The sequence below is a fragment of the Monodon monoceros genome, unplaced genomic scaffold (genome assembly GCF_005190385.1).
Source record: "Monodon monoceros isolate NGI ecotype Baffin Bay Population unplaced genomic scaffold, NGI_Narwhal_1 Super_Scaffold_3, whole genome shotgun sequence".
Taxonomy (NCBI): domain Eukaryota; kingdom Metazoa; phylum Chordata; class Mammalia; order Artiodactyla; family Monodontidae; genus Monodon; species Monodon monoceros.
In genome coordinates, this window is record NW_021703780.1 from 102,294,651 (window position 1) to 102,314,979 (window position 20,329).

General features: G+C 59.9%; 2 protein-coding genes across 16 annotated transcripts in view; both read right to left on the reverse strand.

Annotated features, from left to right (window-relative positions):
* SLC41A3 (solute carrier family 41 member 3) overlaps positions 1-705 on the reverse strand; it is a 71,904-nt gene extending 71,199 nt beyond the window's left edge. For all 9 annotated transcript variants that reach the window (XR_003796705.1, XR_003796703.1, XR_003796704.1 and 6 more), the window contains exon 1: positions 637-705. The gene's annotated coding sequence lies outside the window, so the exon portion shown is untranslated. The remainder of the gene's footprint in view (positions 1-636) is intronic.
* An 11,154-nt stretch (positions 706-11,859) lies between these two features.
* Positions 11,860-20,329, reverse strand: part of ALDH1L1 (aldehyde dehydrogenase 1 family member L1) — a 45,611-nt gene continuing 37,141 nt past the window's right edge. For 2 of the 7 annotated variants that reach the window (XM_029243439.1, XM_029243441.1), the window contains 7 exons: positions 19,725-19,818; positions 18,226-18,325; positions 16,868-16,966; positions 16,048-16,213; positions 13,656-13,761; positions 12,967-13,166; positions 11,860-12,146 (listed from right to left, as the gene is read on the reverse strand). In XM_029243439.1, the coding sequence (XP_029099272.1) occupies positions 12,091-12,146; positions 12,967-13,166; positions 13,656-13,761; positions 16,048-16,213; positions 16,868-16,966; positions 18,226-18,325; positions 19,725-19,818 (821 nt within the window). In that variant the 3' untranslated portion in view covers positions 11,860-12,090. Of the gene's footprint in view, positions 12,147-12,181; positions 13,167-13,655; positions 13,762-16,047; positions 16,214-16,867; positions 16,967-18,225; positions 18,326-19,724; positions 19,819-20,329 lie in introns of those variants that run through there. The other 5 variants (XM_029243438.1, XM_029243440.1, XR_003796759.1 and 2 more) reach the window with 5 other exon arrangements.

The window sequence follows — 20,329 nt, forward strand, 5'->3', positions numbered from 1 at the left end:
CGCCTCACCCCCACACGCGCCTCACCCCCACGCGCCTCACCCCACACGCGCCTCACCCCACGCGCGCCTCACCCCACACGCGCCTCACACCCACACAGCTCCTCCCCTCCTATACGTGTGTCCTTGGAAAAGTTAAACTTCTGTGCCTCCTCAGGGTGGTGAAGACACAGGGGACTAATGCATCTGCATGCCAGGACTCGTGGCCTGGCCCCACCCCCAGCACAAACCCTCAGCGGCTCTGCCGTTTGAACTCAGCGGTTTTAACTCCCCCGCAGCAGAATCACCTGGGAGGGCCGTTAAAGGCAGGCCGGGCTGGACCCACCTGGTGCTCTCCCATCACTGGTGGGGGTGGGGAGCGGGCCCGTCGGCGCCGGCCCCAGAGCTACCTGAGCGACAGGCCGCCACGCTCCGGGCCGAGGGGTGTCCCCATCCCGCTCTCCAGACCCCGACCGCGCGGACCACCCCCTGCTCCCCCAGTCCTGCCTCCTCTTCCGCGTACGTTCTGCTCCACCCGGCTCCCGGCCCCCGGAGCCCCGGGCCGCCCCCTCCGCGCACCCGGCCCCGGGCCCTCGGAGCCCCGGGCCGCCCTCTCCGCGCACCCCACCCCGGGCTTATCGGGCGCAGAGCCGCACTCACCGGATAACCCCAGGCGGCGGCGAGAAGCGACGCGGCTGGAAAAGCAGCGAGGCCACTGGGGCCACGGAGGAGGCGGGACTGCGGCCTTCTCCCAAAGCCCGCCCTAAAACCCGGAGTCCCCGCCCCCCAAAACCGGAATCCCCGCCCCCGGGCCCGGAGTCCCCGCCCCCAAACCCGGAGTCCGCGCTCCCCGGCCCCCCCCCGCCCGGCCGCGCGGACCGGGACTCTGGGCGGGGTCTCGGGGGCGGGACAGGCCCTGGGGCGGGGCTGGGGGGGACCGGCGGGGGAAAGAATGGTTGGGCCGCGCAGATCGCCTTCCCCCTCCCCGGGCTGCAGGGCTGGCTCCCCAGGATTCTTGCGACAAGACCCGCCCTGGGACGGTTCTCTGCCTTGGCGGCTGCAGGGCCGCGGGTAGTCCCGGAGGAGGGGCGTGAGGGCCCGCCTTCCCCCGCCGGTGTCGTCCCGGAAACGCTCGGGCGGCCCGGGGCAGTAAAATGGCCCCACGCCCCTCGGGCCGGCCGCGGGCATGCGCTGCATCGTGATTTTTTTTTTTTTTCATCTAAATCCTGGGCCCCGCACACACCTTTTTTTCTCCCGCAGTAATTTTAAAGCATCCAGCAGACATATTTCACCTGTAAATACTTGAATCTTTATCTAATCGATAAGGCCTGTTTTCTGAAACATTTCCATAATACCAGCATCACACCTGACAAAGTTAATAATACCCAGCGGTTCAGCTTTCCTCGATGGACTCAAAACTATCTTTTGACCGTTGGCCTGATCTAGCCAAGGTGGGAGGAGGGATGAGATTTTGGAGGGAGTCTCAGGCAAAGCTCACCTGCAGGGTTTGCTAGGAGCCTGCTCAGGGTCACAGCCAGAACGTGGTCCCACGGAGGGAAGTCCCAGGCAGGGGAGGAACCATCAAGTGCAGATGGAGGCCAGATATTTAGCAAGACTCAGTAAACACTGCACTATATTATTTCTACAAAAGACAACTTTGCGTGTGAAACAGAGTTCTCCAGAGTCACAGACACACGTGCACTCTGTTTTTCAGGACATGTGGCCTTCTTGATCCATGTCTGGTTTTGGAGCTCCCCAGGCGCCTGGACTTTAGAGGGCCAGCCATCCTCTGACCCCTCCTGCCCTCCCCATGGAACAGGGTTCATGTCACCTGTAGCCAGGAGTCCTGCTCTCAACTTTGTAGACCTGCTCCAGCTACCTGGGACCCAGGAATTCCCACTGGCTCCAAGCCCCTTCCACTGATGTGCCCAGATCATCAATCCAAAGAAGAAACGGGTCCAGGAACACGGGCTTTCCCTTCCCACAGGGCCACTGGGAAGTCCAGTGGCCTCCCAAGTTGCTATGGAGGTACATTTGTCAAGGCCAGAAATTAGAATGACCCCCTTTTACAACTTGTTTATTTGCAATTCCTATGAATGCAAATATGCCTTGTGGGCCCCCATTCGTACTCTTGCCCTGGGTTCTGTAAATTTTGTGGCTGTCTTGGTTCAGTATAATTATGGGCACAAGAAACATTTCATTTTATTCTTAGCTTTACTACAAGAAAAATAAACCATTAAAAGCATAATGATCAATGGCAACTTACAGTTGACCTCCGTAGTAGAGAAAGCACGAGAGAATGTAGCCCTCTTGCAAAGGGGCAGCTGCAGCCAAGCTCCAAAGGATGGCTGCCATGCCAGGATGTGGAGCCCGTTCTCTGGGGCCTCGACAGGTGGCAGGCAGTGTGCGCACCAGTCCTGCAAGCTGGCTCGTGCCCAGTTTGCCCCTTCGCTTCCCCTCTCACTGGTGTTTATAGGTGCCCAGAGCGCTGGGTGTCCAGAGCCCTGGTCAGATTCCAAGCAGTGAGTAGCTTTTGCGAAGAGCTGCTCTGCCCAAACTGTAGTTTTTGGATGGAAATGTAAGATATGCAGACACAAAAGACGTTTGCAAATAATACAGTTCCATACAGTGTTAGGGGATATTATGGGCTCAGCTGTGGCTTCAAAATTCCCATGTTGAAGCCCTAACCTCCAGCATGCCTGTATTTGGAAATGGGGCCTATAAGGAGGCAATAAAGGTTAACTAAGGTCATGGAGGGGGCCTGGCTAGGAATGGTGTCCTAACGAGGAGCTGCGGCCCTGTGATGACCCAGCGAGCAGGTGGCCGTCTGCAAGCCGGGAAGAAGAGCCTCGCCAGAAACCAACCCTGCAGGCACCTTGATCTGGGAACTTCCAGCCTCCAGAACCGTGAGAAAATAAACTTCTATGGTTTAAGCTGCTCAGTCCGTGGCATTTTGTTGTGGCACCCTAATCTAAGGCAGGGGATTAATATTTCACAGCAAGCTGACTTTAGGAAAGCTGTGAACCTCAGTTTTCTCATCTGTAGCGTGGGGGTAGTATTAGTGCTGCCTCACAGGTCGGAGGACGACAGGAAGGTCCTTGTGAAGCCCTCAGCACACGAACGGGGAGCCCAGTAGGTGTTTGCTGCTACTTAGTCTATTGTTATCATTAAAGTTCTGACGGATGAGTCCAGGCACCCGGATGGCCCACTGGGGGATGTTTGGGGCACAAGGAAGGCCTGACCCTGCCTGCACCTTTCCTCATGTCTGTCCCAGATTCCTGCTGTCACTCTGCCACCACGGCATCCACCCTTGTTCCCAGCCAGTCCTTGTCTTCCCCAAATGGCCTTCAGTTTGGTGCCAGCAGCCCTGGCACCACTAGCCCTGGCGCCATCCCCTTCCCTCCTGCCCTCCATGCCCACCCAGTGTCAGGGCCGGTGGGCAGACCTGCTGAGCAGGGGCCCTTGTGACGGGTTGGCCAAGCCCTGCCCTCCCCCCCGAGACTGACCCCACAAAGTGACTGGAGTTTAGGGCCCTCAGCCTCTTCCCACAATGAGCCCACCTGCCCTGCAGGGCCGCTCAGCTGTGCCTTCATCGCCCCCGGCCTCCTGCCCACCCCGTCCCACACAGGCTCCCTCTGCACGGCCTCTGCTTGGGAACTGTTGCCCCCGGGGGGTGTCAGGCGCGGGTCCTCAGCCTCCTTCCCGTGATCTCCCGACGCCTCTTAGCCACTTCACTGTGCTATGCTAGGGAGGGTATTTTTGCCTCTCGCACCCCAAATTCCTCAGGGGACCACTGGTTCGTCCTTGGATTCCCGCCGGGAAGAGACCTGGAGATGAGCTTGTCTGGGAGGTGGTCCCAGGAAACCCGCTGGGAGAGTAGGCGGCAGGGGGTGGGGGCGGGGAGGGGGAGCGGGAGTCAGCCGAGGCGCCTGGAGCTCAGTCCTGTCCTGCCGGGGCCTCGGAGATCCCACCCCAAGGCCCTGCCAACTCCTATCCCACCAGGCCTCAAGTGAGGGCTGCTTCCAGGACCACGGAGCCCTGGACCTTCAGGCCAGGTGGGCAGGTGGCTCACGAGGGCAGAGAGACGTCCCAGGAGTCCCTGCAGGTCCCACAGCCAGGCCGCAGGACATAAGATTTCCAGGCATACGCTCTGGGCCCCTGTGCTTTCTATATGGCCCGCGGACCCCCTTTCATGGATGAGGAAACTCCCAAAGGTCAAGGCCACGCCTCGAGAGGCAGAGCCGGGCTTCAGACTCTGTTCTAAGGCCGGTCTCTCCATTCCATCCGTCTGTCTCTTTCAAGCACATGACAGTGAGTGGATGAAGGGCCGCACTCTGAGTAACCCAGGGCTCCAGGTAAGAGTTCACCGCTCTATGGATGGTCTGGTGTTCGGTACTAAAGTCATAATAGCACATTTCCAGGTGAAACAGTAAAATTCCAAGGAATGCAATTTGGTCTCTAATGACTCTGAAGCCTTGTCTAGGGCCCTCAGGGATTCCCCCACGGCTCTCAGATAATCCAGGGCCGGCGCTGCGTCCCCAGCCCAGCCTGCTCTGCTCGGCAGAGGCCAGCCCTGCGCTTCACTCACACGACCCTCGTGGGCTTCTGTGGGGACATCATGGAGACCCAGGAGCGGAAGGGGCTGCGAGGCTGGGGGCTCGGGCCTTTGTGTGCCCAGCTCAGCGCCCTCCTGCCAGGTGCTCGGGAGCTGGGCCTGGGGGGCAGCAGGGAGGCAGAAATGGGCCTGCCCTCCAGGGTGCCCAGCAGGGCTGCGTCAGGGGCGTGGGACCTCTCGCCCTGCTGGACGGCCTCCCCACGGCAGGCAGCCTGGGGGTCTTCTCCACCCTACACTGCCGAGGCCCGAGCAGGCGGCAGTGGGACTCACCTGCCTAAAATGCGGGCACTCGGGTGCACCTTGGAGAAGTTGCTGGTTCTCCCTCCAGGTGGGGCATCAGGAGTGATGGTCCAGCTCCCAGCACCCGGCCGGGCGGGGCCGCCGGAGGGAGCAGCCACCGAGAAGGCGCCTCGGGGCCCCGGACCTGCAGGGCCCGAAGTGATGGAGCCACCGCTAAAAATAGTCCTGCACTTTGAAGAGAAGCTGGCAAAGAAAGGCAAGAGATCTGGGGTCAGTGAGAGTCTGTCCCCCGACCCGTGAGATGCGGATGTCCCCTCCCCAGCGTCTCCCAAAGGCCGTGCCCTGACTTGGAGTCTGGCCCATAAGAAAGACATATTTGGTCTTTGCCCACTGTTCCTGGCACGGAGCTCCCAAAACCCTTGGAATTTCCTCTGATGAGAGGGATGAAGGTGTCGTTCCTTATGTTAATGAGCTGACTCTGGGAAACCACCCAAGGATGGGGCTGGATGCCAGTGGAGCCACCTTGTGATCAGAGGCCTGGAACGTGGGTCCCAGCCCCTGACCTTCCGGGAGGGCAGGGGGGCTGGAGGCGGAATCAGTCACCAGTGGCCGTGATATAGTCAATCACGGCCGCGTAAGGAACCCTCCATAGAAACCCCGAAGGAGCGGGTTCAGAGAGCGCCCAGGCTGGGAAGGCGTGGAAGCTCGGGGCCCTTCCCCACACCCTCCCCGGAGGGTCTCTTCCATCTGGCTGCTCCTGAGCCACGCCTCTTATCAGAAGCCTAGATCTAGTAAGTCAAGTGTTCCTCTGAGTTCTCTGAGCTGCTCCAGCAAGTTAATCCAACCTGAGGAGGGGGCCGTGGGAACCTCTCATCTACAGCCGGTGGGTCAGAAGCACACGTGACAACCTGGCTTCAACTGGCATCTGAAGCTGGGGGGCGGGCAGGCTTGCGGGACTGAGCCCATAACCTGGGGGATCTGGTGCCCTCACAGCTCTAAACTGTTGTGTAGTGTGCAGAGACTAGGCACAGGTTTACAGGTGAAGAGTGTGCATCTTCTTCCTTCTGGCGGTGAGCGACAGCTCAGCTCGGTGAATAGCCTCGCTTGCTGTTAACATTGAAGTCTCTGCTGGGAGAGTTTCAGTTTTGCAAGATGAACAAGTTCTGAAGGTGATGCTGGTGACGGTTGCCTGGCAACATGAGCATACTTAACGCCACTGACCTGTACACTTGAAAGGGGTTAAGATGGTTACGTTTTATGTTAGGTGTACTCTACCACAATTTTATACTTTTGGAGCCTTTCGTAAACGCACAGGCCCTGATCAGGCCTCACCCACTTTGCAGTTGAGCCCCCTGGTTCTACCGCGAGAGCAATCTGAATTCAGGTTAGTTGCCAGAGACTGAGCAGAAGCCCAGCTCTCCCACCTCTATGTACCGAAGCACATAATATTTTATTTAAAATCCCTTTCTTTTATTTCTCACCTGTATTACAGTGAGGGCAATATATTAATTTATTTAGATTACATGTATAGGTGGGTAATGTGACCTGCAAATCATTAGAGGATATAGAAAGGGTGATATAAAAATATTTGTGATAAAAAATGAAGATACTGGGATGGGCAGCATTGAGAATACTGACTTAACTATTTCCCTAGGGGTTGATACTTCGGATGCTCCAAAAACATATGGCTTTACTACAGCCGCCTGTAGTCTAGCCCTTCCTTCCCTGCCTGAGTCCTATAGTCTAACCTGCACTGAAACATTGACTCAGAGATTTCACTTCTTAAAGCTGTCCGTATCAGTTAGCTTTTGCTGCACGAGAAACCACCCTGCCACTGCAAAGCTGGAAACAGCAGGCATATTTATCCCACGATTCAGTGGTCAGTGCTGGAGCTGGTCTCCTTGGGTCCTCACCCGCGGGTCTGCGGTCAGTTCCCGGCCACTTCGGCGGCTGTGCTCTGGGGCCCAGCGACACTGGGCCCATGTCTCTCACCCTCCACGAGACTGGTTCAAGCGCGGAAGCTGTGTGTGTTCTTGAGACTGAGGCTTGGACCAGGCACCGCCTCACATCTGCCACACCCTACTGGTCAAAGCAAGCCACAAGACCCGCCCAATTCAAGGGATGGAGAAGCAACCCCGTTACTTGGTGGAAGCAGCTCCAAAAATCGTGGCCGTTTTTAGGACTCGCCATGTGGGTCCCACCTCATTCCCTCTCCCTGTAGGTCTTCGCTCAAATCCCACTTTATCAGAAGGGCCTTCCTGAGCGTCCTGTATAACATAGCAGCGCATCACCCACTCTCCCCGCAGACAGCACTCCCCATGCTTTACTGCTGTGGTTTTCTCCAAGCACTTATCACCAGATCACATCTACTATATGAAATAGAAAGCAGACGCCTGGCCGCTCCACGTGTCCCCTCCGTGTCCCCTCGAGTACAGAACCACCTCGTCTCTGGGACCATGTCCTCTGGAGGGAAGGAGGGGAAGGAGCTTACACAGCATTCCCGCCTCACCGCCCCCCCCCACCACCGAGACCCATGGGGCCTCCTCCCTTCGAATCCTCTTTCCTTTATTATGTGGAGCAATCCTGTGACCCTGTTTTGATCCTGAACATCCCCACCAGCCCCAATTTTACCACATCGGAGATTTTTTCCTGAATAAATGCAAGGCTTGGCCTCCGGTGAGTTCCAGCTCTTCAAGTCCGATCCGCGGAGAGCCGAGAGCGACAGCGTGAGCAGCGGGCAATGCCAGCCCCGCTCCCACCGAGCCCTATGGCTGGAGCAGGGGTCGTAGTGGCTGTGGTTGGACGTGTCCTCAGCTCACCTTGCGGAAGGTCCTGAGAACTGTCTGAAGCTTACTGCTGTCGATGAAAAATTAATCAATGGTCAACCTGGGAAAGAAACAGAAGATTTAATTCGAGCCAACCTGAGGCTTACAATCTGGGAGACGGTTTCTCCGAAAACTCTGAGGGCTGTCCTGAAGAGATGCGGGGGGAGGCCAGCATGTGTGATTCTGACGAAGGGCTACGTGCAGCCAAGCACACAGCTTGGTAGGAGGTCACTGCTATCCACGAGGGACAGATACCTTAATGGTTTTAGTGCTTTTCTAAGGGTGGGAAGAGGTGAGAATCCAGGTTCATAAAAATATTCTCCTGAAAATGTCGAACTCTCTGAGGGTCAGTTCTGCCAGTTTTCCCCGAGCCAAAGTGCCTCACCCTGAATTCCTTTCAGCGTGTCCTGGAAGTCAGCGACTGTGGTGGTTGATGACTTCATTCTTGTGGGACTGGGTGGTGGGCAACATTCTTTATGTCACAACCCCCTCCTTTTTGTCTTAATTTTGACCAAGGTTTTGTCTTGAGGCGTTTCATGACCAATTTACCCCATGGCACTAGGAATGCTCATTCCCAGGTCAGGCGAGGATTTCCTCGATAGGCCACTCAATGTGCTGTTACTGGACTAGGCCCTGTTAACAGTAGCCCAAAGCCTCTGGGCCGCCTGTCCTACTAGTCTGTTATGGTCCTGGAAACGGTTCCCTCTTGTAGCTTCTTCCCATATCTAGAGTTACGCTGTTACAATCACTGATCTTCCAGAACTATGAATTTGACAATTGTTTTAGGTCACCTAGTCGTCATTATTTTTATCGGGTTTGGTAATGCAAGAAACAATAATCTTGTAAAATAGGCAGCATACAAGTAATACAGCTAGTGACATTAACACAGTCATAAGTAAGTATTCGAGCTAAGAACTTTTAGGTGCAGCCCAGTATCTCCCCAGGTCGTCTGACCAGTCTGTTCTGCACCAATCACTACCTTTAAGGGAAATGATATAGTGGCCTTGCCCATAAAGTCCACCAAAGATGTCTGCACGTACAAGGTGAGTGGTGGGTCATCGTGACCTCTTAGAGGATAAGGAAAGGAATGTTACCTTCTAAGGAGTTCTATGGCTGTCGCCAGATATTTCAGCCATTGGGGAGGTCAGGTTACACCCAATGCAGACGCCTATGCACACTAGTGGGGAGGGAGGAGGCCAAAGGGCAGAGAAGAAGTTTAATTTATTCTTGTCTTGCCTTAAAATACGAATTTACTTTCATCACCACCCTGTGTAAAATCGTGTAAGACAGCGGTCATCACATTGTAAAATGTGTTTTAGGAGGATTCATGAGATGAATTCCGTTCTCTTCTCCAGAAACACAAGCTTGTTTCTGTCGCAGACACCACGAATTAGGACACTGATCAGGTTTCCTCGCGCTCTCAGCAGCTGGAAAGCCCTGACTAAACTGCGCTCCAGCTTTAGAAGCGGATGGGGTTTCCCTGCAGGCAGTGTGGGTGCCACTGCGTTCCTGCTCACCTTCCTAGCGCCCTTCTCTGCCCTGATTCACCCACGCATATGTTAACTGTATTATTTTTCTAAGCTGCCTTGAACTCGTCTGTCAACTCGGTGAGGACAAATGCATTTAAACATTATAAAAAGGGAGGGGCAAGTTCACTGTCTCCATGTAACGGGCTGCTGGCGGGTCCTCTCTGGGCGCCGCCCTGCCGTATCTGCCTGTTGGGAAAACGCCCACCATCAGGCCGCTTCCAGCCCGCCCCAGGGGAGGAGGGAGGGAGTGACAGCCTGAGCCCCGACTCCCTTGCAGGCCGAGCCCCAGGAGGGGCAGCTACCACGTCCGCTGGAGCTCTGTCCACTTGACTGGGCTCTGTGGCCACTGCCCGGCTGCAAAGGACGCTGGGACCTCTGCATCCTTCACGCAGCCATGTGCCCAGGTACAATTTGAGAGTTCTATGACTTAGGAAAGAAGGGAAAGAAATGGCAGATAACTCACAGTCTTATTCTCCTTACTGTGAGATACTAGAAAATACATGTTTTCTCTGCCCCAGCTCCTGGCACAGAGCCCCTGAACCCTTGTAATTTCCTAAATGATAAGAACACTGGGAACATCTTTTGTTTACTGAGGCGACTCTCGGTGGCTCTTGGTGGGGTTGGTCACCAGAAAGACGAGGCCAGGATGAGAAGCTTCCGATTCTCAGCTCCTCTCCCGCCCCCCACCATCCTCCAGAGAGGGGAGAGGGGCCACGAATGGACTTAATGATGGATCACGCTTACACGAAGAAGGCACAAAATACCCCAACAGGACAGGGTCCGGGGGCTGAGCACACCCACACTGGGAGGGTGGCACCCCCAAGTCCATGGGACAGAAGCTCCCGTGCTCAGACCCTCCCAGGCCTCGCCCTACGTACTCCAGCCGTTCATCTGTTTCCTTTATCACATCCTTTAATAAACTGATAAATGTAGCTGAGTGTTTCCCTGAGTTCCATGAGCTGCTCTAGCAAACGGACTGAACCCAAGGAGGGGGTCGTGGGAGCCTCCGCTGTGTAGCCACATCAGACAGAAGTTGTAGGTAACCTGGGGGCCCTGCTTGGGATTGGCACCTGGGGGCCAGTGTTGTGGGGCTGAGCCCTCAATCTGTGGGGTCTGACACCAGCTCCGGGCAGCAGTGGCAGAATTTGGTTAAATTGCAGGACACTCAGCTGGTGTCACGGAGAATCGCTTGGTGTGGGGACCAGCCCCCCGACATCTAGTGACCAGAAGTGACCTGTTCTGTGTGGAAGTGAAGGAGCCTCACTGGAGAGACAGACCCAGGTGGGAGAACTGGGTGCTTTTCTTACACACTTGCCTGTGGCTTCTGAAGGATTCCTGAATCCCTTCTGGAGACAGGATTCAGGACAAAGCCAGGCACTGCCTCGCACCTGAACCAGAATTCTCGAGTGCAGCTTAGTCGCCCGGCAAGCCAAGCCCTGGGCCACGGGGAGGAAGGTGTTTCCTAGCTCGACCTGGGCGAGGACGGGCTGTGCTCCAGGCCCTGCCTGCTCTTCTGCCTGCGGGGCTGTTTTCAGGGAAGCCAGGCTGACCCCTGGGGACCCTGCAGGATCCCACCTAGCAAGGGGGCAGGAGAGCAGCCGCTGAGGGCCAAGCCGGCTGCAGAGCCCGGACTCTGCTGTGGACACCCTGGCCCTGGGGTCGGGGGGTTGGAGGCGAAGCAACGGGGACCCAGCAAAGGGGCAGGAGTGGGAGTGTCACTCCAGTTAGGAGATAATAAGGCAGGTCCATGTCCCCTCAGACAGGGCCGGTCCCCTCCACCGTGGGTCCTCACGAATGGCCCCAGGCAGGGGACAGAGTCCAGAGACGAAACACATTTCTCCCCTCTGTGGGCCATGAGACTGGAGAGCCGGCACCAGGCTGGGGGGCTGGCCCTGCCTCGGGCAGGCAGGTGGGCATGGGGCGGGGTCTGGCTCCGGGGCTGCGTCGCCCCTCGAGGCGGGGTTGCTGGTTCTTCCTGACCCCTAAGAAGGTCAGGGGAGAAGACAGGACACAGGGAGAGAGGCCGCCCCAAGGCGGAGCGGGGCCCGGGGGCAGCCTGCTGCCCAGACCAGCCCCGGAGCGAGTCTGGGACCCCTGCCGGCTCGGAGTTGCTGGGCCGTTCTGCAGGCAGGCGTGTCCGAGGTCCTCGCTCCTGGGATCTGAGAACAACGACGTCCACTCAGCCCCCTGGTTTATAAACGGGTGAAACCGTGGGCCAGGGGAAGGGTTAAGTGACCCACACGCGGGGCGGGGGCAGGGAGAGTGTGTGCAGGTAGCATCTAGGGAGCAAGGAACCGGCTCCTCATGGCTCTTCTGCCACTCCCCAGGGAGGTCGGGATGCTGAGGGCCGGACGGACGGAGAGGAAGGCTGCATGGCGGGGGCCAGGAGAAGTGGGGAGGCCGCCGGGCCCCGGAAGACACAGGCAGGGCGAAGGGGGAACACGCCCATCGGGGGGGGCCCTGGACGGGTCTGCTCGGCATGGGGGGAGGGTCCAGCCACTTGCTGGGGAGGCGTCCGCGGCCCAGCCTGCTTCCTCCCTGGTGTCTCCCGGGGTCACCCCAACAGACGTGCGTCCTAACTTCATCTCAGCACCCCGTTTCTGAGGCAGGAGCCGACACCCTGCCCAGGAGGGCGCCTGGCTCTCCCGAGCCCGGCCAGCTGGCCCGAGAGCAGGACTCGCACGGAGGGCCTGGGCACACAGACGCGCCGGGACGCAGGGTGCCCGCCAGAACCTTTATTCGCACGGGGCCACTTTCTGCCCGAGACAATGGCTGCGCTGACGGGACAGGATGGGGGTCCCAGATGGGGACAGGGGTGCAGGCAGGAGGGCTCCACCACGTTCAGGGAGGGGCTGTGCACTGCGGGGGGTGAGCCCACAGCTGGGGACACATCCTGAGGCCCTCCTCAGTACTCGAAGGTAACCGTCTTGACCCGCAGGTACTCATTCAGAGCCGCCTCTCCTGCAAGACACCACGAGCCCGGGAGCAACGTCACGGTCCCGGCAGCGCTGTGGTCTCATGACCCCGTTGGCCCCGTAGCTGAGAACAGCATTGTGCTCTCCTGCACCTTCGCACCCCCCTGCCCCGCTGCAAGTCTGACGTCAGAGTTGATCCCCGACTGGACCTAACCCCCAGCTTCTGGCTTCCACAGTGGTGGGATGCGGGGAGTGGGACCCAGCCTACATTACAGAGCAGCCAGGGAAAGAGGGGTGCCGGGCAGAAGTCCTCTTCCCTGGGCAGGCAGGCCCAGTGACACCATCTCTACACTGGGACTCACGTCACCACATTGGGCATGCTCGGCCCCCACGGGTTCCCCTCTCTGAAGCCTCAGCCCTGACCGTGGTCCCAGGTCCCGCAATCCGGCCGTTGCCTGCCTCCCTGGCCTCCTGCCCGCCCCTGGGCCCACTCCAGCACTCGGCCTCTCTCTGCAGCTCCAAGACCAAAGCTGGTTCCCTCAGGACCCGCCGTCCCCTCTGGCAGGAATGCATGAACCTGGGCCTTCACGGCAGCTCCTCCAGCCACTCAGGTCTCAGCCCAGAGGACACCTCCTCAGGGAGGCCCACCTGGCCCCCAGCTAAAGCCACCCTCCAGCCTCCTGTTCAGATCGCTCTGTCTGGACGGCTTCCAGCAGGATCTGGCTTCCAGCCCCATTTATCACCGATCCCCTCCCAGCAAGAAGTCAGCAGCCATCTCATCAGCTCCACCCCTGGCCCCTGGGACTGAGCGGGCTCTAACCGATGTTTGTTGAATGGATAAATGAAAGCGGGCACGATTAGGTTACCCAGGTCTTTGCCAAATCCCGACTGCTTGAAGCCTCCGAAGGGAGCAGCCACGTCGGTCTTGTTGTACGTGTTGACGAACACGGTGCCCGCCTCTAGCTTGTCGCTGACGTACAGGGCCTTGCTGATGTCCCTGGTGAAGACGCCAGAGGCCAGGCCGAACTCTGTGGCGTTGGCCCGAGACAGCACCGCATCCACGTCGCTGCAGGGAAAAGCCAGGAGGGCCTCCGTGAGGAGGGCAAGGGTCCAGCCCTGGACGTGGGACCCAGAGAGACCGTGGGACCCAGAGAGACCTGCGCCCCCCGCCCCAGGGGGGAGTCCGACACGGCCGGCACAGGGCACAGACCGGTCAGCCCCCCTGACCAAACTGCAGATTCACAAGGGAAACAAACAATGGTTGCTATTCCGGCCACTGAGCTTTGGCTGGCTCATGACGCAGCCGTGGGTGCTCAGGGCTGAACCCAGCACGCTGTGGAGACGCCCAGAGAGACGCGGAGCACTCCTGGTGGGCCCAGCAGCCCTGCGGTCCCCTGGGGTCCCCACCCCCGCGGCTGCGAGGAGTCTGTGAGGTCTGGGCTGCGTCCACAGCCCCCACCCGTCTGAGCTCCCCTCCCGGCCCCGCAGCTCATGCGAAGACCCCAGTAACAAGGGCAAGAGTCAGGCTGTCATGAGCCATAAGTGGGCTCCCTACCCGCTGGCAAACCGAGAGATGATCATGACAGGCCCAAAGGACTCCTCCCGGGCTATGAACATGTGGTCCTCCACGTCCGTGAAGACGGTCGGCTCGAAGAAGAAACCTTTGGTGGAGACAGAGGAGTTCATGACACTGTGGGTGGCTTTCCTGCCCCAGGCGCACGAGTCCTGACCCTCACAGCCTTTCAACTAAGTGCTCTAAGCACAGTGAGGTGATGCTAGGAGCTGGTCTGTCCACCGCCAGGGCTGCAGCTCGCAGCCGGACGAAACCTGGGCTTTTCTAGTGACCTTTAGTCTGAAAGCACATCTGGATCCTTCGGCCAGTGCAGCCTCCGGAAGGCCCTCCATCGGCCCTGTGGAGGGGGGCTTGGACAGAGGTCCTGGTGGACAGGGCCTCCCAGGACAGCCTCCCCATCCTTCCTGACCCTGCGGGGTGGGCACTGCCTGCCCGGGGGTAGGGGCTGGTGCTCTCGGCCAGACACACCTTCTCCCATCCCAACTGCCGCCCCACAGGCCCTGGCTGCCCCACAAAACCATTTCTGGCGGCGGAAAGGCGTTCTCTGACTACTTCTCCTCTGGACATAGAGCTGCGGGCCCTGAGACCCGCTGGACTAAACTTTAGTTTGGCCTGATTTCGGGAAAACCAAGAGACTTGAAATTTTCTACCTCCAGTGTTCAGAAGAACAAAAAAAATTTTATCTTTAATAAAATATTCCATATTTTTATAAATTATATTTTAACAGTAATTACAATTTCTAAAACATGAGTCGTGTATGAACACATGTTGACCCCTGGGGTATGGCCTGTATTCACCCTGCCTGCAAAGGAAATGTGCCCCCAGGTCCCGGTGCTCCGGGGTGGCCAGTCTCCGCCCACACCCCCGTCCCCCCTGCGTGCCGGGCCCCGGGAAGGAGGGCTGCACGCCCGGGATCCCTCATCCTCTGGCCTCCAGGTGGGTGGGCCACTGGGAGAAGCCTGTATTCACAGCACTGTCCCCCATGGGGGCCCTCAGGCCAGGGGGTGGTGGGGAGCGGGCCCCATGGTTCCTGGGTGCTGCAGCCCTAGCTGCTCTGCAAAGGTGCCTTCACATCATGTCAGCCCCAGACTCTGGCTTCATGGAAGCCCAAGTTTGTGGGGGCAGGGAAGAGGGCAAGCAGGCAGCGGTGGCACAGTGGCTACATAAGCTCTGTGCAGGTACGAGGTGCCCAGGAACGCCGGAGACCTGCGGGAGCACCACAGCCTGAGCCCGAGGTCACCTGAGTGATGAGGTCACCAGGTGGGGACGCTCAGGAGGCACCTGTAAGTGGAGGAGCAGCCAGCACACAAGCAGGAAGACGCCGGGTGTACTCGGAGGGAGAGTTAAGGGCCGCAGGTTGGACACAGGTGGGGAGACACGCCGGGGTGAGCTTGCCTCTGTGGAGGCGCTCACCGTGGGAGGGTTTCGGCACGGAGGACACACAGCCAGACGCGGCAGCCGCGTAAGTGCATGACTGGGGGCTCAGGAGGCCCCCAGGACCCCCGTTCCGGTCCAGACTCAGGGGAGACTCGGCACGATGGTGGCGGGGAAGATCTCCAGGTTTGAGAGAATCGGGCAGTTAATTAAGAGCTGGGGTCAAGAAAGGGAGGAGCCTGGAATCCGTTCCCTCCTTCCCGCCATCGGGCGGACAGGCTGGCGTGAGGCTCGGTGCCGGCACCAAGGGTTGGATGGTGAGGGTGTAGGAAACAGACGTGTGCCTGACACGGGGAGCAGGCGGTCCGAGGGGAAGCAGCCCAGATTGTCTGAACCTGCTGCTCCGGCTTCTCGGGCTCGGTGACTGGATTGGACCGAAGATTCTAGAGGGGCAGGTGTGTGTCTGCGGTCAGGTCGGGGCTGGGGATGTTGTGACGAGGTGGACTTGGCACCACTGAGACTCAGGGGCCTGGGTGACGTGCAAGTGGAGGGGTCCACGGCTCAGGAGTCTGGGTGAGGAGACAAGTCCTGGGCGGGTCTGAGCTGCTGCAGGGCGAGAGACCCTCCAGGGAAAGTGTTCAAGCTCAGGACAGACCTGGGGCTCTCCCTACATTTAAGGGACAGGCGGAGAGGGGGTTTCCGGCCAAGAGTGGCCATGGAGGAGTGATAGCCAAAGATAGGCAAACCATGAAATCCAGCACCACGGATCCACGGGAGGAAAGAGTTTCAAGGATGCGGAGATGCTTGGGCAACAAGGGCCTCATCTTACCAGCCCCACACCTGACCTGGCAGGTGTCCAAATAGCCAAGGTGCCCCCCCCCCATCCCCCAGGTCCCGGATTGGGGGCTGGAGCCTAGGAGCCTGGCTCTGCGATGCCTGCCCCGGAGGCCATGCCACCCGCTGTCTTGGCTTGCCCACGTGGCCAGGAGGGCTGACTGACCTGGCCGGGGGACTTGGTTCCCACCACAGACCAGCGTGGCCCCTTCCTTCACGCCGCGCTGGCAATACTCCACCAGCTTCTGGAGGTGGGCCTGGTGGTTCTGTGGCCCGTGGCTGGTGTCCCGGTCGAGGGGGCTGCCGATCTTCATCTTCCCCACCTCCTCCACCTGCAAAGGTCCTCCCCGTCAGGGTCGCCTGGTGCCGTGGTTCCTGACCAGTTGCCGCCTGACCCGCCTCCCACGTATGCCTTTTCAGCGACCAACTGCTGGCCCCTGAAGAAAGTCCACACGCAGGGCTCTGACTCCTGGGACCATATTCTGGTTCCAAACCTGCCTTCCAGGCTGAAGCTCCCAATGCACCTTCCGTGCAAGGAGACCTGGGCCTGGTGCTGGGGGCTGGGATGACGCACATGTGCAGAGAGGTGGGAGTGGGGGGTGGCGCAGGGGCAGCACAGGGGGGTCCTGCACCCGACCTCCCAGACGGAGGAGCTGCAGGCCACAGGGTGGGGAAACGACAATGACGCCCCGTGACAAGGTGGGCAGACGGAGCGGTGTGCAGGGGCTGCACCTGGACTCCCCCTGGCCCGGCCCCACGTCTGTTCGCCCGGGTTGCACCAGGAGGGCCCCGCCCGAAAACGGGCCCTGCTGCTCACGTCAGGGGAGCCACGGGGTTGCCGTTTCTCGCCGAAATAATAAAAACCAGGGAAGACTTGTCACAGCGCCCCCGACCAGGTGGATAGCGCCCGGCCCGGCCCTGACTCTGCCCGCCAAGGCCCTGTACCCGGTGAGTGGGCAGTTCCCAGGCCCTGTGGCACAACTTACCACCCTCTGCACAAACTGGTCGTGAATCGAGTCCTCTACAAAGAGCCGGCCGGCGGCGATGCAGTTCTCGCCTTTGTTGAAGAAGACAGAGCTCATTCCCTTCGCAGAAGAGGTGACAGGGCTGGGTTACAACCCCCGGGCGCCAGCCCCCAGCCCCCACTGGGCCCCAGCGCCCCCTCGTCGGGAAGGGGAAGGAGGCAGGTGTCCTGAGCTCCTGCGGCCGTTCAGGCTCACCGGCACTGGGCACCATCCCTGGAGACGAGCGGCCACAGGGGAACAAGCGGGAAGTGAGGCCGCAGGGGGACCAGGCCAGCGGGGGGAGCACAAGCGGGCGTGCAGTGGGGGAGCCTGGACACCCCACAGGCTGGGTGGGCTCCGGGCATGACAGGGCTCGGGACTGCGCTCCTGGAGCTGAGCCTGGAGATGGGGTCTGCGCCCTGAAGCAGGCGGCAGGGGTGGGACTCTCGGGAGGGATGGTGCCTGCCCAGGCCCGAATCCCGAATAAACGTCCTCAGAGGCCCCAGGGAGCCTGCTCTTTGGACCTGGGGAGCCGGGGGTCGGGGGAGGGAGGGAGGGAGAGCCAGTCAGGCTCAGCTCTCCTGGAAGAAGCTGCGACTGCACTGCCCAGAGACACACACAGGCCTCCGGCCTGGCAGCATCGGCCTCTGCTCGGCCGCCAAGACCCTTGGGCCGACAGTCTCCCTCGGTCTCCCCTCTAATGAGGCTGAAGCCCCTCCACGCAGTGCCGGGCTCACTCCTCCGGGGCACAGCAGCACTTGGATGGGGTGGGGGGTGTCTGGGCACCTGGCTGAGCGTGGCCTGACCGGCCTGCTCCCACTGGTGTGCAGAGGTGTGATGACAACAGTGACAATGTCAGGACAACTGACCCACCGCACCTGCCACGTGGTCCACACCCTTCAGACATGACAGCTGAATCCCGTATGCCCATCCTCTCCCATCGTCCCGGTGAGAGCGCAAGGCCCAGAAAGGCTAAGTGACTTGCCCGACGCTGCCCAGCGAGTCCATGGCGGCACTGGGCAAGTGTGGGCAAGCCACAGCAGGGGTGGCCGCTGCCAGCAGGGTCCCGCCCAAGTGCCCAGGGTTCTGCTTGCTTCTCTGTGGGACAGGAAGCTTGGCCGTGCTGATTTCACAACAGACGGAACCCTGGCTCACGTTTCCCCATCTTTGAAGCTGACTGCAGTTATCCCTGCAGGTGTGAAACTTCTTGGGGGTCTGTCCTGTAAGGTACATGCCACTCCTCGGCCCCAAGGCCTCTTCCTCCCTTCTCTGCGGTCCAGGATGCCTGTGCATCTGCCCGTGGACCCTGAGCCCCGGCCCCCGCCCTCCGTGGCCCTCACCATCTGTACGGCCTTGCGGAGGTCGCAGTCAGCAAAGATGATGAGGGGAGACTTCCCGCCCAGCTCCAGGGAGACCTTCTTCACGTTGCTCAGGGCACAGCTGAAGGGAACAGAGAGTTGGCTAGCTGGGTCCCCGGAGCCCGGGACACAGGGTGGCGGGGGGAGAGCCAGGGGAGGGGTGAGGGCAGCTCCAGAGCACGCTTCACTCAAAAGGACGGCGCAGGGTCCGGGCTGGGGGAAGCCCCGTGTGACCCAGGCCGCGCCTTCCCCCGTCACTCTCCCCTCGTCCCCCCGCTTCCCGCAGCTCCCTGCCGCCTTCCTAGCCCAGCACCCCAGCCCAGCCCTGCCCCAGGCCTTGCTCCCACGGGCACCCCTGCACCCCTCCCCTTGCAGACGATCCTCCAGGTCAGCCTTGCTGTCTTCAGGCCTGACCCCAAGAGGAGGCCACGCAGAGCCACTCTGATGGGCACCCGTGTGGTGCCCGTTCAAGAAGGGGCACATGGCCCCCACCTCAGGGCTGAGGGGTACAGAGAGGCCTGTGGGAGCCAGGGCAGGGGCAGGGCTGCAGCTTTAATCCCCATGGAGATGCCCCGCCACAGCTGGACCGTCCCGGGAGGTCCCATGCGTGACCCTCGGAGCACAGCAGTCACAGCGGTCAGGTGTCCTCAGAGAAAGGGCTTGGAGACCCTGCAGGTCAGACTGCTGAGCAGCCCCAGCTCCTCTCCCTTTGCACCTGTCACTCAAAGTGCAGACGTCTGCCCAGACCTCACCCCAGAAATTCAGCTGCACTGGCGGGGGGGTTCAGGCACCCTGCGAGGCCTGGGGCAGCCAGAGCTGCAGCTGCTGTCCTGGGGTCCGGCCCCATCAACCTCTCCAAGCTCGTCAGCAGCCTGGACCAGAGCCACTGACACGCCAACTTCCTTCACGGGACCGGGGGAAACAGGCCACGTTGTGCCATAAATCAGCGACACGACCCAGCGGGTTTGAGGCTGACGTCCAAGCACTAAGCCAGGAGCGGGCCCTCGGCCAGCGCTGGTCAGCAGGAGAGGGCAAACGCCTCCCATGCCAGCCGCAGGACATGGTAATTTTTGTTTAGTGGCCACATTAAAAGCAAGCTCAAAAGAATCCAGTGAAATTAATTCTATTTAAGCCCATTAACAATAATATCGTTCCAACTGGTAACCTGCACAGAAACTGTCGCGATGCTCTACTCTGCACTAAGTTTCCGAGATCCGTGTCCCTCGCGCTCACAGCTCCGCCCCCAGCAGCCACGCCTGCTCGTGGCCCTGGATCGCAGCGAAGCCCCAGCCCCTCGCTGGTCCCACCCCGCTGCACCGGCCTGACCGAGGGCTCGTCTCTCATGGAACCAGGGTCTGCAGCGGCCCCACCCTGTGACAGCCACAGGCTCGGGCTCACGCACAGCACTGTCCGCTTCACACACGGGACCAGAGGCCATCGGCCCCGCAGTGCTGGCCCCTCCACTCACTCCAACCGCCTACCTTTTCATGATACGCTTTCCCACCTCGGTGGAGCCCGTGAACGCGATTTTCCGCACGTCGGGATGGTCCGAGAGTCTCTGGCCGACCACTGAGCCTGGGGGAGGAGTGGGCGGGGGATAAGGATGGCCACGGTGCCAGGGCGAGGCAGGGGTCCGGCCACCCTCCTCCAGCCCGTCCTCCCATGGCCAGAGCTCGGGGCCCACGTGCCAGGGCCTCGGCACCCCCCGGCTCACCGCGCCTTGGTCCCTGGTGTGGGCAGAACTGTGTCTCCCCAAATTCACAGGCTGTAGTCCTGACCCCTGACCTCAGATGTGACTGTACTGGATGTAGAGTCTTTAAAGGGGTGACTGAATTAAATGAGGTCATTAGGGTGGCCTTAAACCAATACGACCCGTGTCCTTATGAGAAGAGGAGACAAGGACACACAGAGACACAGACGACCACGTGGGGACGCAGAGAGAAGGGTGAAAGCCCCCAACCAGTACGCATTACCCCTCCTGTGGGGATGCCTGGACTCCTGGCCGCTCCACACTCCACGACCCCCCACGCCATGCCAGGCCTGCAGGGACCCTCCCCAACGTGGCCAGCGCCTACTGACCCTCCTG